The sequence below is a fragment of the Petromyzon marinus genome, chromosome 26 (genome assembly GCF_048934315.1).
Source record: "Petromyzon marinus isolate PM22_M1 ecotype Great Lakes invasive population chromosome 26, UKy_Petmar_22M1.pri1.0, whole genome shotgun sequence".
In the NCBI taxonomy this organism is placed as follows: Eukaryota; Metazoa; Chordata; class Hyperoartia; order Petromyzontiformes; family Petromyzontidae; genus Petromyzon; species Petromyzon marinus.
The window spans coordinates 8,115,033-8,142,766 of NC_133692.1; the positions used below are offsets into that span (position 1 = coordinate 8,115,033).

Sequence of the window (27,734 nt, forward strand, 5' to 3'; positions counted from 1 at the left end):
TGGAATAAATGTTAACTTTAAAAGCCTTAACGCCCTTTGTGCGTAGAGAAAAGGTCACACCGGGAGGGCCGACCGGTCGGGGAGGGTCGCCCCCTCCCCCCCCCAGGATTGTATAACGCAGATGGCTCGAGGGGATGACATACACACACGAACGCACACACACACACATGGCCACGCCCCTCCACTGCGCAGAGCGGATAATTTCTTTTCGAATATAACGGCTCAACCATCATCTAAAAAAGTTCAGTTCAACAAGAAGCAGCGAGTTCAACAAGTAATCAGCCCGGCGAGCTGCAGAAGAGGGCACGAGCGGCTGGCTCCAACGAGCCCCGCGAATAACTAAGGATGGCGAGACTCGCAGGGTAGCGAGGTGCCACCGAGTGTGAGTTCAGAGCTGAAAGAAGAAGAGTGTGTGCCAACTTGACTCATCCAGCAGCGGAAAGAGCCTGCATCTGCCAGCACGAGCAGCCAAGCCGACGCCTCGAACGAGAACAAAGCCCAGTGGAAGGAGCCTGCTGCTGCCAGCAAACCAGCGGCCAAGCGCAGCTATTACAGCAATGGAGAAAACCTGCTGTCAGAGAATCAGCGAAGAGCGCGTTCGGGCACCTCCACAGGGAGAGCGCGGGCGACACAGCTCATCACCCAGCAGCGGAAAGAGCCTGACCAGCCGCCCGTAAGCAAACGTGTCGGCGAACCAGCGAAGAGCGCGTGCGACTTGAGTCATCCAGCAGTGGGGAGAACCTGCTGTCAGCGAACCAGAGAGAGCGCGTTCGGACGCCCCCACAGAGAGAGCGAGCGTGATCGCGCAGCTCATCCAGCAGCGGAGAGAGCCTGCCGCTGCGGGCCAGCACTGAGCTCGTTCGAGCAGGAGAGGGCAGCGGTGCCGGCACAGCACATCACCCGCCGGCGTGAGACGCAGAGCGAGAGTTCAACCAACCATCGGTCGTATACCCTCCCCCCACCACACGACAAACCTGACGTCTGCTTGACGCAAATAATTAATTAAGTGGCAAAGAAGCCACACAACACGCCTATCGGGATAAATACGGTTGTTCCAAAAAGTTATCTTTGGTTTCAAGAAGGGTTGCCATTCCAAGGTGGTGCATTAAATATCAACTGATCCGTGAAGAGTATTGCTGCCATTGAGTTACGTGGATAAGGTCATTTAGAAGCAACTCAGTCGTACGTTTTTCTTTTCAATGGCATAATCTTGCCAACGAATCTACTAACGCATATTTGTGCCTTTAGGAATAGTAGCTGTTTGATTGCTTTTCGTATGAATGCCGTTGCATAATTTTAAGGACTTTATTCATAATTTCCATATGCTCGTGTTACACTGCATAATAATTAATTGCTCTGATATCCAAAGTGAAACAACGTGATAAGAATTGCCTAGAAGGTCTATGAATGGATGCGGTACTGTGTGGGCAATTTTCAAGTATACAAATTTGCATATTATAAAGTTAAGGTTTTTGTTTAGAATAGCGAATGCATGTCTTTAGCTTCTCTCTCTCTCTCTCACCAACTGAGCTCGCGTTACGCGGGGGAAGGAATCACATGTGCTGTTATCAAAGTGAAACAACGCAGTCGTGATGATACTGTGTTGATACTGTGTTGGAATTCCAAGCCGAGAGTTGCATCTTTTAGAGTTAAGGTCTAGTTAGAAATAAATTGGTTAATGCAGAAGTTGTTGTGTGTTCTTTCCTGAAATCTATGCATAAGAACTGTATTCTGCGTTGAGATATGAATCTGGAGACCTAATATAAACACACTAATACATACTCTGTAAATGTTAAAGCGAGAATAATTGTATTATACTGATCGATAATACAAAGTTAAACAGCAAAGCCGAGTTTAATCTGGCATGCTCACAGTACCTGCATAACTGCATACGATTAATTGTCTCATCCTGATTGGATATGACCTCGTCAGCGAGGCGGGGCCTAATTATCATAACGACTTGCATTAGCATAATCACGCACACTCGCATAAATTAATACGATTATCTCTCAAATTAGCATAAATAACATAAATTAACATAATTTTGGATAATAAAGAATTACATCTTTCGTGACTGCATAAAATTACTCATTGGTTTTTTTCGGTAAAGTCACGTATGTAGAAATACAATTAAATTATATTAAAACAAAACAATCACGACGTTTCGATCACAACACAAGCGATCTTCATCAGGTGTCAAGAACAAATCATGGAGGTAAATACAACAAGAAGATGAGAGACGAGAATTCAACAAACCTAAGAAACATTATGTGAAGCACAACGAGTCAGGCCAACAACACAGTTAGACACTTCCTGGCGGACCACGAATTTTATTTCCTATTTAAGGCTTCGGTTCATCCCTCCGACCCCCTCTCTCTCTCTCTCCTTTCTTCTCTGTCCATCTTTCCTCCCTCCTTGCCTCTTGGTGGGCCTGTATATGTATTTCTGCTGACTTTGTACCTCGTATTTGTTCACTCTATGCTGGTATGTGCAATCCAGAGGTTGAACACGAAATTTAACACTCTTCTGAAATTCGTGGTCCGCGAGGAAGTGTCTAACTGTGTTGTTGGCCTGACTGGTTGTGCTTCACATAATGTTTCTTAGGTTTGTTGAATTCTCGTCTCTCATCTTCTTGTTGTATTTACCTCCATGATTTGTTCTTGACACCTGATGAAGATCGCTTGTGTTGTGATCGAAACGTCGTGATTGTTTTGTTTTAATATAATTTTATTGTATATCTACATACGTGACTTTACCGAAAAAACCAATGAATAATTTTGGATACTTATGCAAATTTCAAATTTCATTTAATTTTTATTATTTTTCATCAAATTTTCATAACCCACATATACAACACACCCAAGATTTGACAGTACATGGCTGCATCCATCGTCCCTTTGATGCGGTGAAGTTGTCCTGTTCCATTAGCAGAAAAACAACCCAAAGCATGTTTCCACCTCCATGTTTGACGGTGGGGATGGTGTTCTTGGGGTCATAGGCAGCATTCCTCCTCCTCCTCCAAACACGGCGAGTTGAGTTGATGCCAAAGAGCTCCATTTTGGTCTCATCTGACCACAACACTTTCACCCAGTTGTCCTCTGAATCATTCAGATGTTCCTTGGCAAACTTCAGATGGGCATGTATATCTGCTTTCTTGAGCACATATACATGCCCGTCTGAAGTAGTGTGTTACTAATTGTTTTCTTGGTGACTATGGTCCTAGCTGCCTTGAGATCATTGACAAGATCCTCCCGTGTAGCTCTGGGCTGATTTCTCACCATTCTCATGATCATTGCAACTCCACGAGGTGAGATCTTGCATGGAGCCCCAGGCCGAGGGAGATTGACAGTTCTTTTGTGTTTCTTCCATTTGCGAATAATCGCACCAACTGTTGTCACCTTAAATTTTGATTTAAAGCTTTCGTGACTGCAGTAATTCATATTCTCTTCAACGTGACTTTACCGAAAAAACTAAGAATATGTTGTCACCTTCTCACCAAGCTGCTTGGCAATGGTTTTGTAGCCCATTCCAGCCTTGTGTAGGTCTACAATATTGTCCCTGACATCCTTGGAGAGCTCTTTGGTCTTGGCCATGGTGGAGAGTTTGGAATCTGATTGATTGCTTCTGTGAACAGGTGTCTTTTATACAGGTAACAAGCTGAGATTAGGAGCACTCCCTTTAAGAGTGTGCTCCTAATCTTAGCTCGTTACCTGTATAAAAGACACCTGGGAGCCAGAAATCGGATTGAGAGGGGTCAAATACTTATTTCCCTCATTAAAATGCAAATCAATCCATAACATTTTTGACATGTGTTTTTCTAGATTTTTGTTGTTGTTATTCTGTCTCTCACTGTTCAAATAAACCTACCATTAAAATTAAAGACTGCTCATTTGTTTGTCAGTGGGCAAACGTACAAATCAGCAGTTGATCAAATACTTTTTTCCCCTCACTGTAGCTTTCTTCTCCTATCCAAGTCCAGGTTGCAATCAAGACCTTCCAATTCTCCTCCGCCTATTGAGTTTCATCATTATCCAGGGAGGTTCCTTCATCATCTGTTGTTGCAAGTTTTTTTTCCTCTCTTCTGACCCCAAACATGGGGAAGCAGTGGAGCAGCGGTTAGCGCACTGCGCTATGAACCCATTGGCTAACAACGGAGGCGGATGACATCGAACCAATCCTGGACCACCCCATGCCTTCACTAACCCACACTGCCCATCGTGGTGATGCCTGGCCAATCAACTGCCATGACTGACAAGGCTTCCAGAAGCCTTCATCCAGCAGTGTATTGACACTGGGCTGTAATCTTTATATATTTAAATTAGCATTTGCTCGCAGAAAAAAAATACCTCCTCTTTCCTCCAGTTAAAAAAAAACTCTCCTTTCCTAACCCCCGAACAATGTGCATGCTTCCCATCTTTGTGCAATGCAGCGGTGCGATTGCATTCATACCTTCAGGTTGAACTCGTCCAAAAATGGCCCAAGGGTATTGTAGTTAATTGTGGAAAAGACAGGACTCAGGATGGCTGTGTTATTCAGCACATTATCTGTGGCAGCGTAATCGGCCAATTGCACGACAGTGAGAGACGCCAGAACTTGTCCCTAAAAAAAACGTAATACACGTACACACACAACGACAAATGCGCATAAACCATTGTCACGTACAAAACCTGCGTAGGAGTTGACGCCTGTGTCGTATCGCGTCCCGTAGTGTTTTCGGGTTGCACCGCGTGTTTGTTCGGCAAGGTGCCCGTCGTTTTTCTCCACATTCTGGAAGCTTCATAGGGAAGCTCATTTCTTGAGGAAGCTTCCAGAATGTAGAGCAAAACGTTGGACACCATGCCCAACAACGTGCAGTACTAGCTGAGAACAATGTCGGAGAGGACGTGTGAACGTAACGTGTTCGATTGTAATGTATTTTATGTTATAACTTTCTTTGGTCGTACTGTTTTGGCCTTTGTTTAGTTGTCACCTGCTTTGCTTGTTCCACGATGTTGCTGACAAACTGACATTACATTATTCACATTATCGGCAGTTCACCAGCATTGATTCAAGCGAGCCTGACTGCTTAAGAGACACCTACGATAAGCACGGTTGGCTAAAGCATGTAAATGGTCGTGTTGAGCAGATTCTTATGCTGATTCAATGTGGGGATTACAATACTTACAGCGTCAAATGATGGTAAAACATCAACGATTTCGGCGTAGGTGATATTTTTCATGAATTTCATAAAGTACATTGTTATCAGTTGGGTGCTGCTAATTGAGCAACTAGCAGCTGTTAAAGCAAAAAATAAAACACATGTTAAGGCATACATGATTAACAGTGCCTTATAATACAAAAAATATACAGCCGGATAATGCCTTTATTTATAAATGTCCTCTCTTCATAGGGATGAGGGCAGAGAGATTTGGCTGACTACAAGTTGAAGATCGTACTTTAGCCAATGGTTCCCAAGAATACTGGGAAAAGTTAAGAATGTGTACAAATTAACAACCTATCAATGCATCACAGCCCCAGAACAGCTCACGTGAACAGTGGAAAATACATTTTGATTTAAAGCTTTCGTGACTGCAGTAATTCATATTCTTAGCTCTTTCGGTAAAGTCACATTGAAGGGAACGAGCTAAGAATATAGTGGAAAATAAGTTTCAGTAATCCACCGGTTTGCATCGGGGGGGGGGGGGGGGGGTATTCCTGAAAGTTGCGGCGACGAATATCAAAACGACGTCAACCGAAGCGATTTACAGAGCAGTAAGTGGAGGCGAAGGGTCAGAGGTGACGAACAACGAAACAGGACGGACGATGCCGTCAGCGACGCAAGCGTGGTGTTTAGGCGACCAAAATTGGGTAGTGGTATTCATAAAGTGACGACGTATTTGCAAAACGACGTGACAGCGGGGAGACGTGAATCGGGGTATTACTGTAATAGGCAGAATGTTACTTATCGCACATGCACAGTTTTGTGCTGGAAATTAAAACATGACTTCCTTACGTGATTTCACAAATTCCTTGATTTTGGTCACCACCGCTGTTTTGATGGTGTCGTTAAGTTTGGCATAGACGCTGTTTAAACCACTGATTCTGAGAAAGGGAAGAACAAAAAGTTGTTTAAAAATTCAATCAATAAATTACATCAAATCATTAGCAATTACTGTAGACACAATATCATGTCAATAAACAAATACTTGGTTACTAAATTAAAGCTCAGCCTGGTATTTACTGACAAATGACTCAGTAACTGATTAATTACCTTCTGGAAGGGATATAACGATGAAATGTGTTGCCAATATATTGGATTTATAACAAAACAATTGGAAAATCATGCGTCTTTGATTTTTTGTCCATCAGCATATGAAAATTCCCATAAGAATCGGAATCTGTATTTTTGTTTATATATACTGGAGGAATCTGATGAGCTATGAAGCTCTTTTTCACATATGTCCAGTAGGGGTGGGTCAGCAAGTTTCACACACAAACAATAAAACAAACGATAGGAGTGCAAAGTGTCGGAATATTCTTTGGTTCTTTCGGTAAAGTCACGTAGAAATTAAATAAATTAAATAAAATACGACGTTTCGATTGGAACACAAGCAATCGACGTCAGGTAGAACGCAAACCGAGTGAACTTAGAAATACAATGCAATACAACAGAGAGTCGGCTAACATAACAGCCAGCACTTTACCTGCTTGATTACATTCTATTTAAAGCCTCGACATGGGTCTCTCTCTCTGTGTGTCTATGTTGTGTGTCTCTCTCTCTCTGTGTCTCTGTGTTGTCTCTCTCTCTGCTTGTGTGTCTGTCTGTGTGTCTCCGTGTCTGTGTTTTGTCTCTCAAATTTAGCAGTCTTTGGAAGAATGTAATTAACCAGGTAAGGTGCTGACTGTTGTGTTAGCCGACTCTCTGTGTTGGATTGCATTGTATTCCTAAGTTCACTAGGTTTGTATTCTACCGGATGACGATTGCTTGTGTTGCAATCAAAACGTCGTATTCTATTATTTATTTCATTTCTACGTGACATTACCGAAAAAACCAGAGTAATTCCTGCAGTCACGAAAGCTTCAAGTCATATAGGAATATTGCATATTCAGATTGCATATTAAAAAGCTAAATGGTCAATTCATACCACACCTGCCCCTACTCCCCACAATTAGGAGTGGTAAAAATATAACCTTTGCTGGTCTCCAAGGACGCACACTCCAATATATTTGGCTTTAAAATGCGAAAGCCAAAATTTTGGATTTCTGAATCCCCAACTTTTATGGGATATAATTGTGAACTGTTTCATTTTGCAACATGTGCCTATAAATCTTGACTTAAAGCATTCGTGACTGCAGGAATTCATATTCTTTGGGTCTTTCGGTAAAGTCACGTAGATAGGTTATTTTCTTTGAACCTATGAACGTGACTTTACTGAAAGACCCAAAGAATGTGCCTATAAAATGTGTACCTTGGGTTTCTGACATCCTATCCTGGGATTCTGATGTCATATTCTGGGATTTCAACATCATATTGTGGGATTCTGACATCGTATGCTGGGATTCTTATAATGTATGCTGGGATTCTGCAAGTTATATGTTGGCATTGAATACAAATACATTTGAAATAATGCCATACTCCTGTAGTTTTCTTATTTTAGAGTGAATAATTGTAATTGTTTTTTCATCAGTTTCATGAATCGAGGTGCGCCTACCTTTGTTATCATTATTATGAGTATATTGTGTGAATGTCACTGTTATATTGCTCACATGCTCGAGAAAGCCGGACAGCTTATTGATACAGGAATGGAGGCGACATCTGCAGCTGTGATGCCCGGCAAGATGTTTGGAGACAGCTGTGTCCCAAACCACCATGACACTTCAGAACTTTCCATTGTTGGCAGATTAAGGATTAACTTGTCCCAGACTCCTTGAAACAGGACAACTCGAGATGCCTCAGGCAATTCCTTAGCCTCTGTCTGTGAAACACATGCAAGTAAATTACTTTACACACATTTGCAGATATGTTTGAAATCATGTTTAAAATCAATCATTTGAGGCTCTGTGGCGGGCTGGAACTTCTTCAGCAAGTGGCTGGAGTGGTCAGAGCTCTGAGCTGTCACTGTTGATGTCCTGGCTTCGAATCCAGACAGCCGTCCGTGATTAAACTGGCTTCTGAAGTGTATGTAGCGAGCTGATCATCTCAAGCTCGGTCACCAATGACTTCCCAACAACAACAATTCTGATTCATGCTCAGATAAATAATACAACAGTTTGACTGTCATCATGCCATGAACAACTATTTTTCACGTGCAGAGCGGCCGGGAAAGTGCTGCCCTCTATTTTGTGGACCAGGGGCTACTTAAAGGGATCACAGACGTATCTCTGTGATATCCACTGCTGTGGACCATTCTCCAACACAAACGATTGGCACTGCATTGTGATAGATCTGAATAGATGATCATTAGCATGCCATGATGCTGATGGCACAATCATGATGACATTTCTTAATAACAAAAAGTGTTCAAACTTCAAGTTGTACTAAAAAATAATGTGCTTAGCCACTAACAGATATCCGTCCTTAAACACCTGCTGCTGGGATCACTATTGGTATGTGTGTGTGATAGTCACAACGATATTATCAGAGTTGGAATTTACGGAATTAGGTGCAGAAGCTAATTTCAGTGTCTTTTTTTTATTTGCAGTCATTCGTGACTGGCCTGAGACCACCAACTTCTCGACACCCGAGAAATAGATTTAATCACAGGCAGCTAAAATCTGTATTCTAAATTAGGATTTAAGCATTGCTGGCATGAGTGTTCTGATCTCTGAGCCACACGGCTACCTCTTAAATGATTGATAGTTGTGCTCACCTGAAAGTTGAACTCAATCATAAACGTCTTGATGGCGTTGATGTCGTTGAGGTAATTGGCAAAGATTGGCGTCAGCTTAGTCACATTATTTAGTACTTTGTTTGTAGCACTATAGCCGGCGAGCTGAACAGGAGTGAGCATTTTCAGAACCGTTTCCTACACACGCGCACATGCAAGCAATGAGTTTCGGTAAAAAGTATATATATAATTTCGAATTTTAAGAATTTCCGTCTTCTTCTGATTTTCAGATCGTTTACATTTTGTACGAATAAAAAAATGTCTTCGTGCTCACAAGTGTCATCAAACGATGCCACGCGGCATTTACTCTTGGTGGGAAAATCAAGGAAGTGATGTCAATGTAAGGATATCACTTCCTGTGCTAGCTTGTTTTCGTACCATCCGAAACTTCTTATCTAGGCCTAAATTTCAGATTTTTTTGATAATCTGAAAATTTAGAATACATCACAAATTCATACCGTGGAATAATTCAACAATATATACTGTTATACAATAGTTTAAAGTGGTTTTTTTTTGCACATATTCCATAGTTGGTACAGACTACTTTCATTTGGTGTATTGCAGAAATAAGCAACTAATTTTTGGGACAGAAACAAATGGTTTAAATTTATCTCCAAGTAATTTTGCCATGGAATGGTACTGATTTAAGATACATATATTTATTTGATGCCACCAATGCTTTTGATGGGTTAAAGACAGTGGTCCAGTTAATGGTAATCTGACACTCAGCGACTCGAGTTTGATTCCAGGCCATGGCTATTAACATAAATCAGTTTCAAGTAATATCAGGACCAGTCTTATCCGCCCCATCAACCCCCATTTCACCAATTTGCACTGCTGGTGAATTATGGTTTAAAAAACTCCGATGAACGACTTGTCATGGGGAAGCCTTCAAACCATTGGTGGACTGAGAATGTCTAGAATTTATGTCATTTTACAACATAGAAAAAACACATTTCACCAATGTATTATATTATGGCATCAAATGCACTCATGTGCAAAAAAATTTGCATGGTAATGGTTTGTTTACGTGTGGTGTGAGATATATTACTTACAGCGTTAAATGGTGGAAATATTTTACAGAAATCTGTATATATGATATGTTCACTGAAGTTTCCAAAGTAATCGGGAAAGAGGGTTATGCTGGTCATGGCAGTCGAGCAATTTGAATTTGAAGTAAGAAAGTTTGTGATGAGTGAGGTCATAGATTTTTTAAAGTTTAAATCCAATGTATTGTTTAACTTGCTCAAACTCCCAGATCTGGAATGAAACAGAAAAAAAACTCTTCAATTCAACTTCATTAGTTTGCCAGAAAATTCACAAACATAAATAGACCTGCATTGACGGTAGAAAACGTTGAGTAATATATGGATACAGTGTTCAATCAACATTGTCTACGTCACGTGATTCAAAATAAATCCATACTTTTTTACATCAAACTAAACTTGATAAAACATTTCAAAGTCAGTGATTATTTGCTCAAATTAAAATTTAGGCAGTGCTCATCTCCTGTTTATAGTTCTAAATAAGTGGTGGAAAATCCACATTGCCATGGTGGGGACAGCTCTACCTATAGAATAACCACTGTTGACTAACTCATAAAGAGGTATTTTTTAATGGGCTCCGGGGAAACGATGAGCTGAGTCAACCCCCAATCAGGAGTTGAATTTGCACTCTTCCTATTGCGAGCCACGTGCTCTGCTGCTGAGCCACCTGGCCAGATGTTGAACATTTAATAATCAAAACATTTCAAAGACATAAAATGCAGAATTTAATATTACTTATAATAAATTATGACCTAGCAAATTACACAAACATTAGAAACAGAAGCTTTTTAGAACTCTTTAGTTCCAATTCACATCTATTACGCACACACAATATTTACACACACTCAATATGAAATTTACAAAACCATTTTAAGGAAGCCGAAACGTTGGAACATAGTGCAGTACAAGAGTATTTTTTTCACCCTGCTGTTCTGACAACGTAGCAGCATTCGTGTAAATATTTTTTAGCTGATTAGAATATTTATTTTTCAACCATTGAAGATTATGCAAAGAAGGATGCTTACTCTTGCATGAAGTGGAACACATGGGTTACAGAATATACACAGGTGATTGACTGCAACAAAAAGCAAGTGGCCTTGATGTGATGATGGCCGAGACTAACAATGGATCGGCAGCAAAAGGAGGGAACAGGTCCTAGAGAACAATCTCTGGGGAGATGGAGCGGTTAAATCAGCTTGCATACAGAAGCTAGTTAGTTTGTTGCATCGCCTGACCCTGAGATAAGGAAATGCTTTGGGGAGACCTTCATCCAGCAGTGGATTGATCGTGGCTGATGATGATAATAAGGTGAAACACCTTAGTAAACACACTTTGTCCAACACCGAGAGCAGAGCATGTGGAAGCTAGTGGGAGTACCACCGCTCGTGCTGCGATACTCACATTGTAGACATAGTCGCGCAGGGAATTTTGAGCAGAATATTGTAATAAGCGGGGTTCAGGCAGTCGGTCGTTATGCCCGGTAAGAATAGTGGCGGTAGCTTGGTTACAAACCACTTGCTCACATTCGCATCGGTCATCGTGTCCAGGTTTTGAATCAGCACCGGACAGGCTAAGCCCATCAGGAACTGTTGATAATACTGAGGCATCAACTTTCCCGCTGCCTGTGATACAAATAATCATCAATTACATGAGAGATACAGACATCCGAGTTGGGCTATTTCATCATGAGATAGTCGAGTGTAGTTGTAATAAACCATCGTATTCCATGTACGCCATATTGATTTCTAATCCTCCTCTTTAATTGTTCCCATCCCTGAATAATTCAAGTTTAATTTGCTTAAAGAGACCAGGACAGTTAACCTACTCCCAAAGTCCCTCTGTTTCTGTACAGGAGGCTTGTCCTCTGCACCTCATTAATGCATGTTAACTCACAGCCATAGCTGCTCCAAGCTTCTAAATCAATATCACACAATGGGTTCTGCAAACCCTACGTCTGACTCCATTACATTCTACTCTGTAGCCTCTGATTGTTCGTTACAAAGTTACTGATTGCAGGATGTTACAAAGACAAGGTATATTGTCTTTAATGCCACCAAGGGAAATATCACTACCCCCACCTCAATAGATATCCTAAAGTCGCCTACCCCATTTTGGATATCTGGATAAGATAGTTAGAGCATAGTAATAGGTTTTTTACCCTTTTATCTGGCACCAAAACTGACACCTTTATACAAGGGATCATGTTTGCAATAACCACAACACAAGCGGTCAAAATGCAAACAAAAAGAGACAACCCTGATAATGATATTGGCACTGTCCTTGAATTTGATTGGTCCACACCCGAGACGGCTTTTCTTAGAGCCTAATCTCCACTGGTGTTGGACCAGATGACGCCAAAAGGCGTACAACTCAAAAAACAGCGCACTATCAGAGTATTGAGGGCTCGGGTTAAGCATTTACATTATGAGACCTCCTTTGCCAGTAGCAAAGGAGGTCTTGTATAAAGGTGTCAGTTTTGGTGCCAGATTAAAAGGGTAAAAACCTATTACTATATCTTGCTACTGGCAAAGGAGGTCTCATAATGTAATAGTCAGAGCATGTTCTGCTTTAGCTTTTGCTGTAGAGACAGATCCAGTTTGATGGAGGCCTGGGTCTGTTATAGGTTTTTTTGTTGTTGTGGGAGACCCTCTGTATTTATTCAAATCCTTCGCTTGACTGTTTTACCATCACCATTGACCGATGGAAACACTTCCTTGTTCCTTGCCATGGACACTCAGTTCTAGTGTTTTTTTTAATGTAATGTACGAATTGCAAATTTATATCAATGTACAGATATAATTTCGGCCGAAACTTTGTTAGAAATGCATGTCTTGGGGGCCGTCCATAAGTGACGTCACGCGATTTTGGACGATTTTTTACCCCCCCCCTCGTCACACGGCGTCACAAAAAGTCAGACCCCCCTCAAATATGACGTCACAAAGCTCTGCCCCCCCCCCCAAAAAAAAATGCGTAAAATATTTTATGTGGCGCTGTACTCTGATGTTGTAGGAGAAAGCATTTATTAAAAAGTCTATTTAATTAAGTAGAACGTGTTGTCTATATTTAAGGTTGCGTATTTTGATGTGACGTCACATTTCTCAAACCCACCCCCCTCGTTACACATCGTCACAAATGTCTGCCCCCCCCCCCCCCCTAGGTGCATGACGTCATTTATGGACAGCCCCTTGATGCTATGACTTTGAATCCCAAATTAGGATGTATCATAGTGTTGCAATGTTAAAGCATTACACATATATAACATATAATTGGGGGGGGGAGGGGGGGTTCCTTCAATTCCAAGGCCGAGGCCCCAAAGCCCCGGCATTATGCCTGCCCTGGCTGTAGGAAGCCTGTCATCTTGAATGTGCATTGATTATGCTGTTGATTGTTGAGAAGGACCGTGTTGTTTAAGTTGTATTCTTGGCTCTTTCGGTAAAGTCATGTAGATAGGTTAAAATAAAATAACAACAAAAAACTACGACGTTTCGATCGCAACACAATCGTCATTAGGAGCTCTCCGATCTTACATTGACATGCAAATTTCTCACTTTAACATCACCAGCCCCGCCCACTTCGCTTATGACCCTTGGGCTACACCCATTTCAAACCTTTAATACATCCTGCCTCAGCAGCTTCCCCGCTATTTTTTCTCCTGATGACGATTGCTTGTGTTGCGATCGAAAGACCCAAGAATATGAATTCCTGCAGTCACGAAAGCTTTAAGCCTAAATTGTTTAAGTTGCTTACAGATTTGCATTATAGGAATTTGAACTGGCTTCCCTCCAACAGGGTGGCGAGATGTTAACTACTTTGCCTGGTATACAGGAGGTCTTGGGTTCAATCTTGACCCTTACACCTGTATATATAAAGTTTGCATGTTCACCTCGTGGTCGCGTGGATTATTTTCCGGGTAATCCACATTTAGAAACATGGGTTTAGAGTATTTCACTGCAATACATTTCCAAATGATAAGCCACTAAGTTTAGCTATCATTTGTGGCCAGGTCGCTTCTGATAAAGAGCAATATAGCTCAGTGAGCCTTACCTGGTAAAATAAAAAAAATTGTTTAGTTTCACTCTGAAAAAAATGTAGAGATACCCTGCTCACCTTAATGTTGAATTCATCCACAAATATCTCGAGGTCTGTGATGTTGTCAAAAGGGTTGATTTTCAGTTTGGTATTTAATTGTATAACTTTGTCCGTGGCAGCAAAGTCAGCCTTTTGTACAGTCGTAAGAAGATCCTCTACACCAAACTGAAAAGAGAAACACGAACCATGGACAATATCAGAGACACTTCAGAATATTGTTGTAAAAATAAGTTCGCTCTCTGATGTATTTCGCACTTGATACAAGTTGTGTTCAACATGATGTCCTTTTTTCGCTACATGTTCTGCGAGCTTCATCAATGCGTTAAGAGGCTTCACAAATGCTTCTTAAACATTCCGTTCCTGAGGAAACTCTCAGTATGTGGGACGAAACGTCGAACGTCATGCCGGACTACACTCGGTACAATGCCAGCACTGAGAAATATAAACAGCATAACAGCACAACTGTGAAATCCCACTCAATAAAAAAATATAATGCTATTATAGGAAAAACGGTATGCTATACCTCACCAAAGGATCGTAACCGTATCGTGATGATGGGGTTTGTGTGTTCCAATGACCCTCAGAGCTATGTGGCCTGGTGTCTTATACTCCTAGTAGGATCTCCCATGGCGACCAGGTCTGGGGGGAGGTTTCCAGACAAATAACGGTCCAAAATAAAGCCCCTCATGAATGGTTACATAGTACCAAAATCAGAGAACCTCGCCCGGACAAGGGATACTGGAACACACCCCTGGAGCCAGGCTTGGGGGTGGTGTTCGAAGGCAAGTGTCTGGTGGCCGGGTCACCCAGGTAACCTGGCCGGGCAGAGCCTGAAATGGCAATGTGACACCGTCCTGTGGGCCCCCCCATCCGTAGGACGAAGGGTGAGGGGCGGTTGCTAGTATGGCACGGAGAGGGATGCTCTCAGATGGACTGAACCTTGGCGATGGACACTAGCTATTCGGACGTGGAATGTCACGTCAATGGGGGGGAAGGAGCCAGAGCTGGTGGAGGAGGTGGAAAGGTACCAACTACATATAGTTGGTCTCACCTCCACACAGCATTGGCACTGGAACCAAACTTCTCGATCGGGGGTGGTTTCTCTCTTTTTCCGGAGTAAGCCCTCGTGAGGGACACCGGCTGGGTGTGGAGATACTCACAAGCCCCTGGCTGAGTGCTGTTCAGCTGTAGTTTGTCCCAGTGGAGGAGAGGGTCACCTCAATAAGACTTGCCTCTTAAAGGAAAACTCTCACTGTTGGCTGTACTTATGCACCAAACAGCAATTCCGAGTATTCGGCCTTCTTGGAGATGGTGGATGCAGTGTTCAGCAGAGTGCAGCCGACCAACTCCATAGTCTTACTGGGCGACATCTATGCTCATGTGGCAACCGATGGAGATTCCTGGAGAGGCTTGATTGAGAGAAATGGCCCCCCTGATCTGAACCCAAATGGTGAAATCTGATTGGAATTCTGTGCTAGTCACGGCATGTCAATAACTAACACCAAGTTCAAACACAAGAATGCTTTTATAAGTGTACTTGATACCAGAGCACCTTGGCCCGAAGGTCAATGATTGACTTTATAGTTGTATCATCGGACCTAAGGCCATATGTTCTGGAAACTCGGGTGATGAGAGGGGCAGACCTGTCAACTGATCATTACCTGGTGGTATGTTGGATCCGACATGTGGGGACACAATCAGATAGACTTGGAAGGCCCAAACGAATAGTGCGGGTTTTCTGGGAACGGCTGGTGGAAAACCCAGTGCAGAAAGATTTCACCTTCCACCTCTGGGAAAATTATCCTGCACTCCAAGGGAGGTCGTGGACATTGAATCCAAGTGGATGATGTTCAGGACATCAATTGTGGATGCAGCTGCGAAAAGCTGTGGCCTGAAGACAGTTGGTGCCTGTCATGGCGGCAACCCTAGGACTCACTGGTGGATACCAACGGTGAGGGAAGCTGTCAAGTTGAAGAAGGAGGCTTTCCGAGCTATGCTCGGAAAAAGTTATCTCGACTCGATTGAGAGGTACCGACTTGCCAAGAGGGCGGCAGCTGCAGCAGTTGCTGAAGCGAAAGCCAAGGCGTGGGAAGAGTTTGGAGAGGTCATGGAGAGGGATTACTGGGCAGCCTCAAATATGTTCTGGCAAACCATCAGACGCCTTAGGAGGAGTTGACGGGACATGGCCCAGGCAGTTTTCAGTAAGGGTGGTGTAACATTGACCTCAACTAGGGAGATAGTCGAGAGGTGGAAGGAACATTATAGAGGAGCTCCTCAACCCGGTGGACATGCCGTCCTTTCAGGAGGCAGCCCTGGATCGATCACAACTGATTAATTCACTGGAGCGGTCGAGGGCCTTCGTAGGGGCAATGCTGCTGGGGTGGACGAGAGTCGCCCAGAGTTGTTGAAAGCGCTGGACAGTGTAGGAGTGTCGTGGTTAACACGCCTCTTCAATGTTGCATGGTAGGCGCATACAGTACCTCTGGACTGGCAAACTGGTGTCATGGTTCCCATGTTTTTTTTTAAAAGGGACCAGAGGGCGTGTTCCAACTATAGAGGAATCACACTCCTCAGCGTCCCAGGTTAAGCCTATGCCAGAGCGGTGGAGAGGAGGCTCCACCTGGGGGTCGAGCCTGAGATTCAGGAGGAACAATGCGGATTCCGTCATGGTCGTGGAACAATGGACCACCTCTTTTCCCTCTCACAGATATTTGAGCGGTCATGGGAGTATGCCTCTCTGGTCTACCTCTGTTTTGTAGACTTGGAGAAAGCATATGACCCCACAATGTCTTGTGGGGGGTGCTGCAGGAGTATGATGTACCGGTGCCACTTTTGTGCGCTATCCGGTCCCTCTACTCCCCGAGTAAGAGCTATGTTGGACTCCGCCAAGGGTGCGTCTTGTCTCCACTCCTGTTTGTGATTTTAATGGACAGGATATCAAGGTGCAGCCGAGCTATGGAGAGTATTCAGCACGGGGGCATGGAGGTGACGTCGCTGCTTTTTGCAGATGATGTTGTCTTCTTTGCCTCGTCAGTCTGTGATCTCCAGCATGCACTTGAACGGTTTGATGCCAAGTGTGAAGCGGCTGGGATGAAGATCAGCACCTCCGAATCTGAGGTGATGGTTTACTCCCGGGAGATGGTGGATTGTTCTCTTCAGGTGAGGGGGGAACAGCTGCCCTGATGGTAAGTGGGAGTGGGAGATCGGCCGGCAGATCGGTGCGGCATCCGCAGTCTTGCGGGCACTGTACCATTCCGTGGTAGTGAAGTGGGAGCTGAGTTCTCAAACAAAACTCTCGGTTTACAGGTCGATCTACATTCCCACCCTCACCTATGGTTATGAGCTTTCAGTAATGACCGAAAGGATGATATCACGGGTACAAGGGGCCGAAATGAGGTTTCTCCACAGGGTTCCCGGGCTCACTCTCTGTGATCGGGTGAGGAGCTTAGTAATCCAAGAGAGCCTCAGAGTCGTGCCGCTGCTCCTCCGGGCCGAGAGGAGCCAGTTGAGTTGGTTCAGGCACAAGGTAAGGATGCCCTCTGATAGACTCCCCCTGGAACTCTATTGGGCAGCCCGTCCCACTGGGCGACGACCCCGGAGCCTGTCCAGGACACGCTGGTGGGACTATGTCGCTCAGCTGGCCTGGGAACACCTGCCAATTCCCCAGGAAGAGCTGGAGTCCGTCACCAGGGAAAGGGAGGTATGGACCTCCCTACTCAACATGCTGCCGCCGCGACCAGAACAAGCGGATTGAGAAACGAACAAACGAACAGTATGCTATATTCTCGGTTGTGTTTGGCTTAGAGACTCATTACATGGAACAAAAATATATTGTGTGAATGTGTTTATTGATAGAATATGGGACAAATTACTTACACCATTAAACTGTAGAAACACCTCAGCGAACTCTGCATATGTGGCACTTTTTCTGTAATTCCCAAAGTAGGACAAAAGCAAAGTTCTGCTGTTCAAGGCAGAATTGCAACAAGAATCTGAAACAGAAGTAAAAAAAAACAAGCCCACATTGTTATAATTGCATCGGCATCGGAGATATAATTCTACATGATTATATGCACTATTCACTGCAGGGGAGGGAAACATTCCTTACTGGGAGCCGAATATGACTCTCAAATACCTTTGGCGGACCACACTTTATCATACAGCACGGGTGGGTACATACGGGATCATCCGGGTCAAATATTTAAATAAAATGAAATACAATTATAAATATCACGCCTTCCGTCCAGCACATTTACATGGACTCATTGCAAGAAGACCTTGCAGTGACAGGAATGACTGAGCGTGATACAATTTTAAACCGAGTATTGCCCGGTCGTATACAATATATATTGCCCTCTAATTTAGCTCAGCTCTGTAGCATCGAGGGTGGACTGATGGAGGCAGAGCCACTCCAGGTGAGGGCCTTCTGATGCTGTGTGGAATCATTGGGGTTAGTTGGTCATACGTCATCACTTTTTTTTTTAAACACGTTGGCCCAATATTTACATAGGGAGTGAGGGCTAGAGCAGAATGTATGGGAGACAAAATCAGATCACATAGCTATGCATTATGTGTAGCGTTCAATGCTTCATCTTCTTTGGTTATTTCGGTAAAGTCACGTAGAATGAGAATAAAATAATAAATTGATAAAATAAAATAACACAATAATATTCTCTTTATCAATTTATTATTTTATTCTCATTCTACGTGACTTTACCGAAAGAACCAAAGAAGATGAATCATTGCAGTCACGAAAGCTTTAAATCGTTCAATGCTTGTTTAAAGTTTGTTTAACACTACATTATGTCCCCCCTTGATGCTTTTGTCGTATCTCTCTCTCTCTTAAATAATATTGCACTATGTGGTTGCTATGACTACGGTGCCTGCAGTGATGGATAAATAGTATTCAAAATGTGGTAGGCCTCGCATGGCTTTGTATGGCTCTTCGCATGAATAACGCTGTGAGCCACTTCTTACACGGGGAGAAGTGGGGGATGGTTCCGGTCCTGCTGTATCGGAATACATTCCAAAAAATATATACGAGCGACTCATTTTACCTTGCTTCACGAAGACTTTGACCTTCTCAACCACAGCTCGTCTCACAGAGTCGGACACATTGTCGTAGACTGAGCTCAAAGTCCCAGATCTAGACATACACAACAATTCCAGTGAATTCGTAACGGGAAAAAAATGAATTTAGATTAAATGCACATCCGGCAACATGAATGTATGGAATAAAACACCTACTTCAATTCACCCTCAGAAGAATATTAACTTGTAAATGATTATGCGTGGATTAGCGAGGCAATCATGTACATGTACAGCCCTTTTGTCAATCCACTGCTAGATGAGGGCCTCAACATGCCATGTGGGTCACAGGGGTTATGTGACCAGATTTCACCACACTAGTCAATGGTGACAGCCGAGAGCATATAAATATAGTACAATAATTTATTTTGCTACACTGCCCTCTTCTGCCCACCACGTGATTTAACAATGTGACTAATATAAAATGGATAATTTGAGTTTAACATGCAGGCTTTCGCGACCAATATCATCCATAATACAAGTTTTTTTTAGCTTAGTTCGCGTAAATATGAATGTCATTAAACCCGCCACCACCCGACACAGCCGATGAGTAAGGTGTGTCACGTAAACAGAACATGCCAATTCCTTACTAGTACAGCACGTTTCGCCAGTAATTACAACTAGCACCATCAGGCGATAGCCAGATTCTCGGAGAAATCCTCCTGTTTCGTTCCTTAAATAGAGGGATAGATGTGATGGTATCATGTGACGCCTTCACATCGAGCGGAGAAATACACGCACATGCATTGGCTTGAGCGATGTATTACGAGACGTTTCATGTACAGCGACAAGTTGCCTAATAAGGAGGACGATCCTGGGAAAACCAGGACAGGTGACAACCCCAGTGGTACGAGGGGGGACGTGGGGATTGGACGTGGAATTAAAAGTGTCGAGACTAACAGTATCTCGCAAAACACTCGAAGTTTCTCACGAACACATCCACATCGACGTGTTCATTCGAAACAGACGACGTTCAAAGCTTCCGATCTTTGAACGATTTACAGCAGAGGAGCAATGCGTCTTTTTTTTTAAAAAAAAAGCAATGTTTATTATCCAAGAAAATAACCGATAAAGAAATAACAACTCTAACAATTAAAAAGAGGCCCGTTGTTGCTGTTGTTGTTCTAGGGTTAACACATTCACCGAGGATGCCGTGGCGAATGGTAGCAGTGGTGTGGGCGCGGGGCATATTTGTGAACGCGCACATGACTGTGAAGTTTGCGCAGGACACGTTGATGGGGATGTCCGCAATCTGCGCAACGGTCACGGCTGGCAGGAGACGCTTGAGTCGCAATGTGAACCAGTCCGTCACGTTGGCCTCGGGCATCGTCGCGAGAGACACGTTCAGAACGGGCCACACCACGGCCATCATGGCTGCCGTCACGTTCGCATCCAACGGCTGCGTGTAAATGTACACACACAGGAATAACACACAGAGAGAGAGAGAGAATAACACATACACACGCCGAATAAAACATACACACAAACACAGAAACACATACACAGAGAATAAAACATACACGGAGAATAAAGCATACACACTGACTAAAAAAATGCACACACAGAATCAAACGTACACACACGCAGAATAAAACATACACACAGAATTAAACATACACACACAGAATAAATCATACACACACAGAATGAAACATACACACACAGAATCAAACACACACAGAATCAAACATAGACAGAATAAAAAACACGCACACAGAACAAAACATACACACAGAATAAAACATACACACAGAATAAAAAATACACACACAGAATGAAACATACACACACAGAATAAAACATACACAATGAAACATACACACACAGAGAATGAAACATGCACACACAGAATAAAACATACATATACAGAATAAAACATACATACACAGAATAAAAATACACACACGTAAATAATCATACACACACAAAGAATGAAACATACACACAGAATAAAACATACACACAGAATAAAACATACACAATGAAACATACACACACAGAGAATGAAACACGCACACACAGAATAAAACATACACACAGAATAAAACATACACACACAAAGAATGAAACATACACACGCACAGAATAAAACATACACACAGAATAAAAAAAACATACACACAGAAGTCTAGATTTGAAGCTTTCGTGACTGCAAGGATCCATACTCTTTGGTTCTATTCGGTAAAGTCACGTAGGTAAAAGTAAAATAACAAACCCACGGGTTTTTATCAGAGATTTGTCCACGAGGCAATTCAGATTTACAAACACAGACACAATTTCAACCGAGAGGATGGTTTCAAATTAAGCAATCATTGGAAAGATGTTCTAAATCAAACCAAACATTAAACTAATTTTCAATGGTACAGTATATTTATTCAAGTAGTGGTATTCCAAACTTTCACAGCAGCTTATTTCCCTTCACACCAACATTATGTAAACTCCCCCCCCCCCACACACACAGTGCCGGTCCAGTACATCATGTTATGCTAATTCCTTTGTCAAGGCGTTTTTTGTTTACTCCCACACAGCTTAAAGGACGCGACCTGGGCTTGCTGTCTTCACTCCAACGCTGTCCTCTGGACAGTCCAGTCCCTTCACCTGATGAAGGCCACTTGTGTTGTGACCGAAACGTCGTGATTTTTTGTTATTTTATTTTTACCTACGTGACTTTACCGAATAGAACCAACGAGTATACACACAGAATAAAATCATACACACAGAATAAAACATACACACACAGAATAAAAAAATACACACAGAGAATGAAACATGCACACACACAGAATAAAACATGCATACACAGAATAAAAATGCACACACGTAAATAAACATACACACACAAAGAATGAAACATACACACGCACAGAATTAAACACACACACAGAATAAAAAGCATACACACACAGAATAAAGCATACAAACACAGAATAAAAAATACACACAGAGAATGAAACATGCACACACACAGAATAAAACATACATACACAGAATAAAAATACACACACGTAAATAAACATACACACAGAGAATGAAACATACACACGAACAGAATAAAACATACACACACAGAATGAAATATAAACACACAGAATAAAGCATACAAACACAGAATAAAAAATACACACAGAGAATGAAACATGCACACACACAGAATAAAACATACATACACAATAAAAATACACACACGTAAATAAACATACACACACAGAGAATAAAACATACACACAGAGAATGAAACATACACATACGTAATAAGACATACACACAGAATAAAACATACACACATAGATTAAAACATACACACAGAATAAAACAAATACACACACAATAAAAAAAAACACACAGAATGAAACATACACACGTAATAAAACAAGATAGACTTCATCCTGGTCTCTTGGGTTCGCACGTGGGCTAGATGAAATATAATAGAAACAAGTTGGCCAACGTGGCCAACGGTCAAAATCGGTGACGATTTTCTGAACAGGACCCTACCCTGGGTTTACAGCCTCACATGAGCACCTGGTGTGATATCACACATCGTCACTCGGGAGACAAAGGCGGTCGGGCGTGGTGCTAGTAGCCCCTCGTGTGTCATACCGACCTGCATAGGTGCTCACTAAGAGCACCTTACCCCAAAAGTCTGTTCAAGGCTATGGGGGGGGGGGGGGGATCGTTGTCTTTATTTGTCTCTTACTTTCCAGAATGTCTTGTAATCTGGAGAATAAGTTGATCCCAGAGTTTGCAGGAATTCACTCATTGGCATGTGCAATAGTTATGAAGCAGATATTATGTATTTGGGTGCAACTCACTGGATATTTTCGGGAAAAATTCATGAATATGGACTGCATGAGGGTGTAATGATACGTAGATTAATACAGGATAACGTAGCATATCCAACTGTGGGAGACTGACGTTTAGGTGCATATGTGACATCAACAGAAAATATGCAGTTGCACCAACGAACCGCATGCAATGCTTTTTTATATATTTCATGTTGCTCCTCCAGCCACTAGAGGAAGATATACTCACCACAACACTTAAAAATATATATATATAGTCTTGAGCCACAACTAGAAATTGTAGCAAGTCATGGAATCTTAACAGGGGTGGTGGCGCGGACTGTAATGTTCCTCGTGCTGTGGAAAGGGAATCCGTACCTCTTTGATCGCAGCCAGCAGATCCCCAAGTTTTTGAAGATCAGTCACTTTGAGCGTCACTGCCTGTGCGACCGATGCATTGTTTCGGAATTGGCTATCAAACAGTAAGGCCAGCTGGACAGCACTAATCTTGTTCAGCGCGTCTGCCTGTGAAAAGAACATTATAACAAGGGTGAATTCTAGATTTAAAGCTTTCGTGACTGCTAGGATCCATACTCTTTGGTTCTATTGTATAACAAGGGTGGTTTTACTTCAAGATCCTCCATGGCCTCACCACTCTCACCTGTCTCTCCACTACCATCTCACACTTCTCACCACAAATTGCATTCCCCCTATCTCTCCCCTCTCATCGCACCTCACTCTCCTCGCCTTCACGCACTCTCCTACCTCTCCCCTCCCATCTCACTCTCCTCCCAACAAACACGGTCTCCTACCTTGTCCCTCTCATCTCACTCTCCTCCACGGACTCCCCTACACCTCCCCCACTCATCTCACTCCACTCCCCTCCACGCTCTCTTACTTCTCCCACTCATCTCACTCCACTCCCCTCCACGCTCTCTCTTACCTCTCCCACTCATCTCACTCCACTCCCCTCCACGGCCTCCCCTACCTCTCCCACTCATTTCACTCCACTCCCCTCCACGGCCTCTCCTACCTCTCCCACTCATCTCACTCCACTCCCCTCCACGCTCTCTCTTACCTCTCCCACTCATCTCACTCCATTCCCCTCCACGGCCTCCCCTACCTCTCCCACTCATCTCACTCCACTCCCCTCCACGGCCTCTCCTACCTCTCGCCCAGCGGCACACATGGCAACAGATAATTTTTTTGTGTTATCCAATTAGTTGCGTAGTCAAACCGCTAATTGATAGAGTGATTAATTAATCACTTCATCAAATAGCCGCACGCAAGCATAACGAAATCACTTTTGTCGATATTCGAAAAATAGCATTTGTGCAAATGAGGTATTTTCTTTAGAGAGTGTAACATGTGTTCACGGTTGTTTGGCAGAGTACAAACAGGAAGTGATTTTCCACTGACTATTCGCCTTGAAGAGCTGGAACCAAAACCACACCAGCCTCACAGCTTCTAAATAGGAGGGGGACATGTGTGGGCGTCTAATGACAGCCTATTGCATGCGATGTCAAACAAAGACTGGACAACTCACATGGCTGAAAGATGAGGATGTAGGTATACATTTGAAGTGTTTCTTATTTTTTGAAAAGTTTATTTTTTAAACGTCCTCTTTTTTGGGCTCCTCCCTAATCTTATATCCTGGCAGAACAATCGTTTTTTTTTTCACCACAATAATAACAAGATTGAGCAAATAATGTGTAAACACATTGTTCCCATTCAGGTGTCTATGAATTTTAAAATGCCAGTCAGTATGATCAATGATAAAACATTGTTCGCCTCACATTTCCTGGAGCAGAGTGGTGGTACAGTGGTGAGTGCACAGCACAATGAACCTGGCTACCTGAGTTTGATTCCTGATACCTGAACGGGTTCTGGTTCCTCATTACACCAATCCACACTGACTAGCATGGTGAAGTATGGTGACCCCCCCTCCCTCTATGACCAAATTGGTTGTAATTTAAATTACAGTTCTTCATAAATACATTGCGCGGTGAAAGCCTCCTCATGCCTTTCAGTGACGGGGGTTATATTTTTTTCCGGATTTCAACTTGCAAGCTAATGCACTTCTTATTTAACTATTATCCCTTCAAAACGATATCCAGGCATGCCTGGCTTCACAACAAAACTGCCTGTCCTTATTTTTTTGTCGAGCCTATTGGCTGAAGGAAAAAAAAACACAAAAAAAATAATTGTATAGTTTCCCCTGCGATTGACCTATACGTTGTGCCAGATATATAGTAACACAATTATACTGCTTTCTTTATATAAAAAAGCCTCAATGTATCCCATAACGCCATCTCAAGAAGGGTCCTCCATTGGAGCTGAGACATATAATAAATCTTCTCATAAGCCAAACGTTGCATCGAACACTTTACCAACAGCATGTATCCATACATGTGTAGTGACAGATAATTGGTCACTTAGCAGCATAGCGCTGGCTACTGGCTGGGAAGGGGATCTGGAGCTTACAGCAGCCCTGACTGACAGCAGGCCACGTGATAGACCAGAGAGGGAACTAGGGGAAAGGTTACGGAAGGGGCACATCGAGAACCCGCGGGTAGGTTCCAGAAGGGGGGCGTGGCCGGGGGCGGAGCCAGCAGGCCACGCTGGCAGTAAAAGAGGGGCCCCGGGAGGGGACCTCGGGGCTGTCGTGTGTAGTGGGATCCCCGTCGCGCGGCTGCTGCCGGAGTCTTCACCGTCTCGGCGTCGCCAGTCAGGCGGTCTATCGACTGTCCTGACTGGGAGCCGTAGTTACCAAGTGTTTACTGTCAGGCCGTGTTAATAAACAGAGTGCCTCCTTCTCTGAGTGTCTCTGAGACTGTCACTACACATGTCTGGTAAATAGAGCTAAAGGCGAGTGATTGGTGTGCATTTAAACGATGTTTTATGAGAGCGATCAAATTGAAAATTGGCAAATAAATATAGAGTTGAGTCTATGCTCGTAGCAAACCAATAAAAAAAGTACCCGCCATATTCAACTCCACTTTGCTTCTGATGCCTGACGAGATCAGGCACCTTCGGAGAATTGCAAGAATAAATAAAATATAGCTTTCTTACATTCAGGCAGGCAAACTGCCCTTTGGTGTATGCCGTCAAAGCATTTGCCGTGATGAGGCCTCCAGTGATGGCAGTTTCCAGAGTGACCCTTGAGGAAAAAGTCATACGTGTCAGCACAATACTTGAGCAGTGTCTCCCATTTGCATAGACCAACCTACAGTAAACACACAGACATTTTTTTAGGGGGTTTTTCCCCCCCAAATGTATTCATATTCTGCCACTGATCTTACCCATTAGGACAATGAATCAATTTAGGATCTTTCGATTTAAAGCTTTCGTGACTGTAGGGATTCATCTTCTTGGTTCTTTCGGTAAAGTCACGTAGAATGGAAATAAAATAATAAAAATAAAACATACGAGACTTTACCGAAAGAACCAAGAAGATGAATTTAGGATCTCTCGCACATCAGTGAAACCCCTAACGTGAGAGAATGGTGGACAGAAGGAGCTATCACAGAGCTACCTCAGAGATCCCTTCAAGCGACATCTGATCTACACAGAGGGAAGGAAGCACTGTCCCACAGTCTGTACATATGAGAGCAATAATGTTCATGTCCCTGACATGTTTTGATTTAAAGCTTTCATGACTGCAGGGATTCATACTATTGGTTCTTTCGGTAAAGTCACGTAGAAGGGAAACAATACAATAATAAAGATATAAAACAATAAAATTCTCACGACGTTTCGACTGCAACACAAGCAATCATCATCAGGTGTGAAAACCACAACAAGAAAATGTGAAAAAAGTGGCGGTTATTTTTAACGTTAGCACCACGGAGAGAGATTTGACAGTTTGTTCAGATGGACAAGTCCATCTATGTTCGGAAAAGAGGAGGGGGGAGACGAAAAATAATGGATGCGGTCTGAAAGCCATCTTAAGCGTGATCAATCAATTAAGACCCGAAATGGTTTATCAAATCCTTCCAATGATTGCTAAGCCAGAATCCATCTTCTCGGTTGAAATTGTCTCTCTGTTTGTATATGTGGATAACCTCATGAACGAATCTCTCATGGTAGCCAGATGGCTTGTAAAGAACCTCTGTCTTGAAGAAGTCAATGTCATGTGAACCTACTGAATTATAACAGTGATCTGCCACGGCCGAGGTGTTGGTCCTACCGTGTTTCAGGTCTGCTTTGTGTTCACGATAGGACCAACACCTCGGCCGTGACAGATCACTGTTATAATTCAGTAGGTTCACATGACGTTGACTTCTCCCAGACAGAGGTTCTTTGCAAGCCATCTGGCTACCATGAGAGATTCGTTCATGAGGCTATCCACATATACAAACAGAGACAATTTCAACCGAGAAGATGGATTCTGGCTTAGCAATCATTGGAAGGATTTGATAAACCATTTCGGGTCTTAATTGATTGATCACGCTTAAGGTGGCTTTCAGACCGCATCCATTATTTTTCGTCTCCCCCCTCCTCTTTTCCGAACATAGATGGACTTGTCCATCTGAACAAACTGTCAAATCTCTCTCCGTGGTGCTAACGTTAAAAATAACCGCCACTTTTTTCACATTTTCTTGTTGTGGTTTTCACACCTGATGATGATTGCTTGTGTTGCAGTCGAAACGTCGTGAGAATTTTATTGTTTTATATTTTTATTATTTTATTGTTTCCCTTCTACGTGACTTTACTGAAAGAACCAAGAAGATACGTGTTTATTTACTTGTAATCATCTTCAGGGTTGGAATGTATCCACATTAAGTCATTGTTGACTGGGCTGAGACCATCAGATGAGAATACGGTTTTAACTACAAGTGGCTGTTTGGATTCGAACCCGGGTT

General features: G+C 42.9%; 1 protein-coding gene across 1 annotated transcript in view; it reads right to left on the reverse strand.

Annotated features, from left to right (window-relative positions):
- LOC116946043 (uncharacterized) overlaps window positions 1-27,734 on the reverse strand; it is a 69,697-nt gene that overhangs the window by 36,040 nt on the left and 5,923 nt on the right. Inside the window, exons 6-18 of the mRNA XM_076069910.1 lie at window positions 25,942-26,029; window positions 23,248-23,394; window positions 20,296-20,489; window positions 19,060-19,148; window positions 17,879-17,994; window positions 14,021-14,167; window positions 11,315-11,535; window positions 9,923-10,127; window positions 8,850-9,005; window positions 7,747-7,955; window positions 5,993-6,081; window positions 5,165-5,274; window positions 4,450-4,599 (exon numbers count right to left, since the gene is read on the reverse strand). Coding sequence (XP_075926025.1) covers window positions 4,450-4,599; window positions 5,165-5,274; window positions 5,993-6,081; window positions 7,747-7,955; window positions 8,850-9,005; window positions 9,923-10,127; window positions 11,315-11,535; window positions 14,021-14,167; window positions 17,879-17,994; window positions 19,060-19,148; window positions 20,296-20,489; window positions 23,248-23,394; window positions 25,942-26,029 — 1,921 coding nt within the window. The remainder of the gene's footprint in view (window positions 1-4,449; window positions 4,600-5,164; window positions 5,275-5,992; window positions 6,082-7,746; window positions 7,956-8,849; window positions 9,006-9,922; window positions 10,128-11,314; window positions 11,536-14,020; window positions 14,168-17,878; window positions 17,995-19,059; window positions 19,149-20,295; window positions 20,490-23,247; window positions 23,395-25,941; window positions 26,030-27,734) is intronic.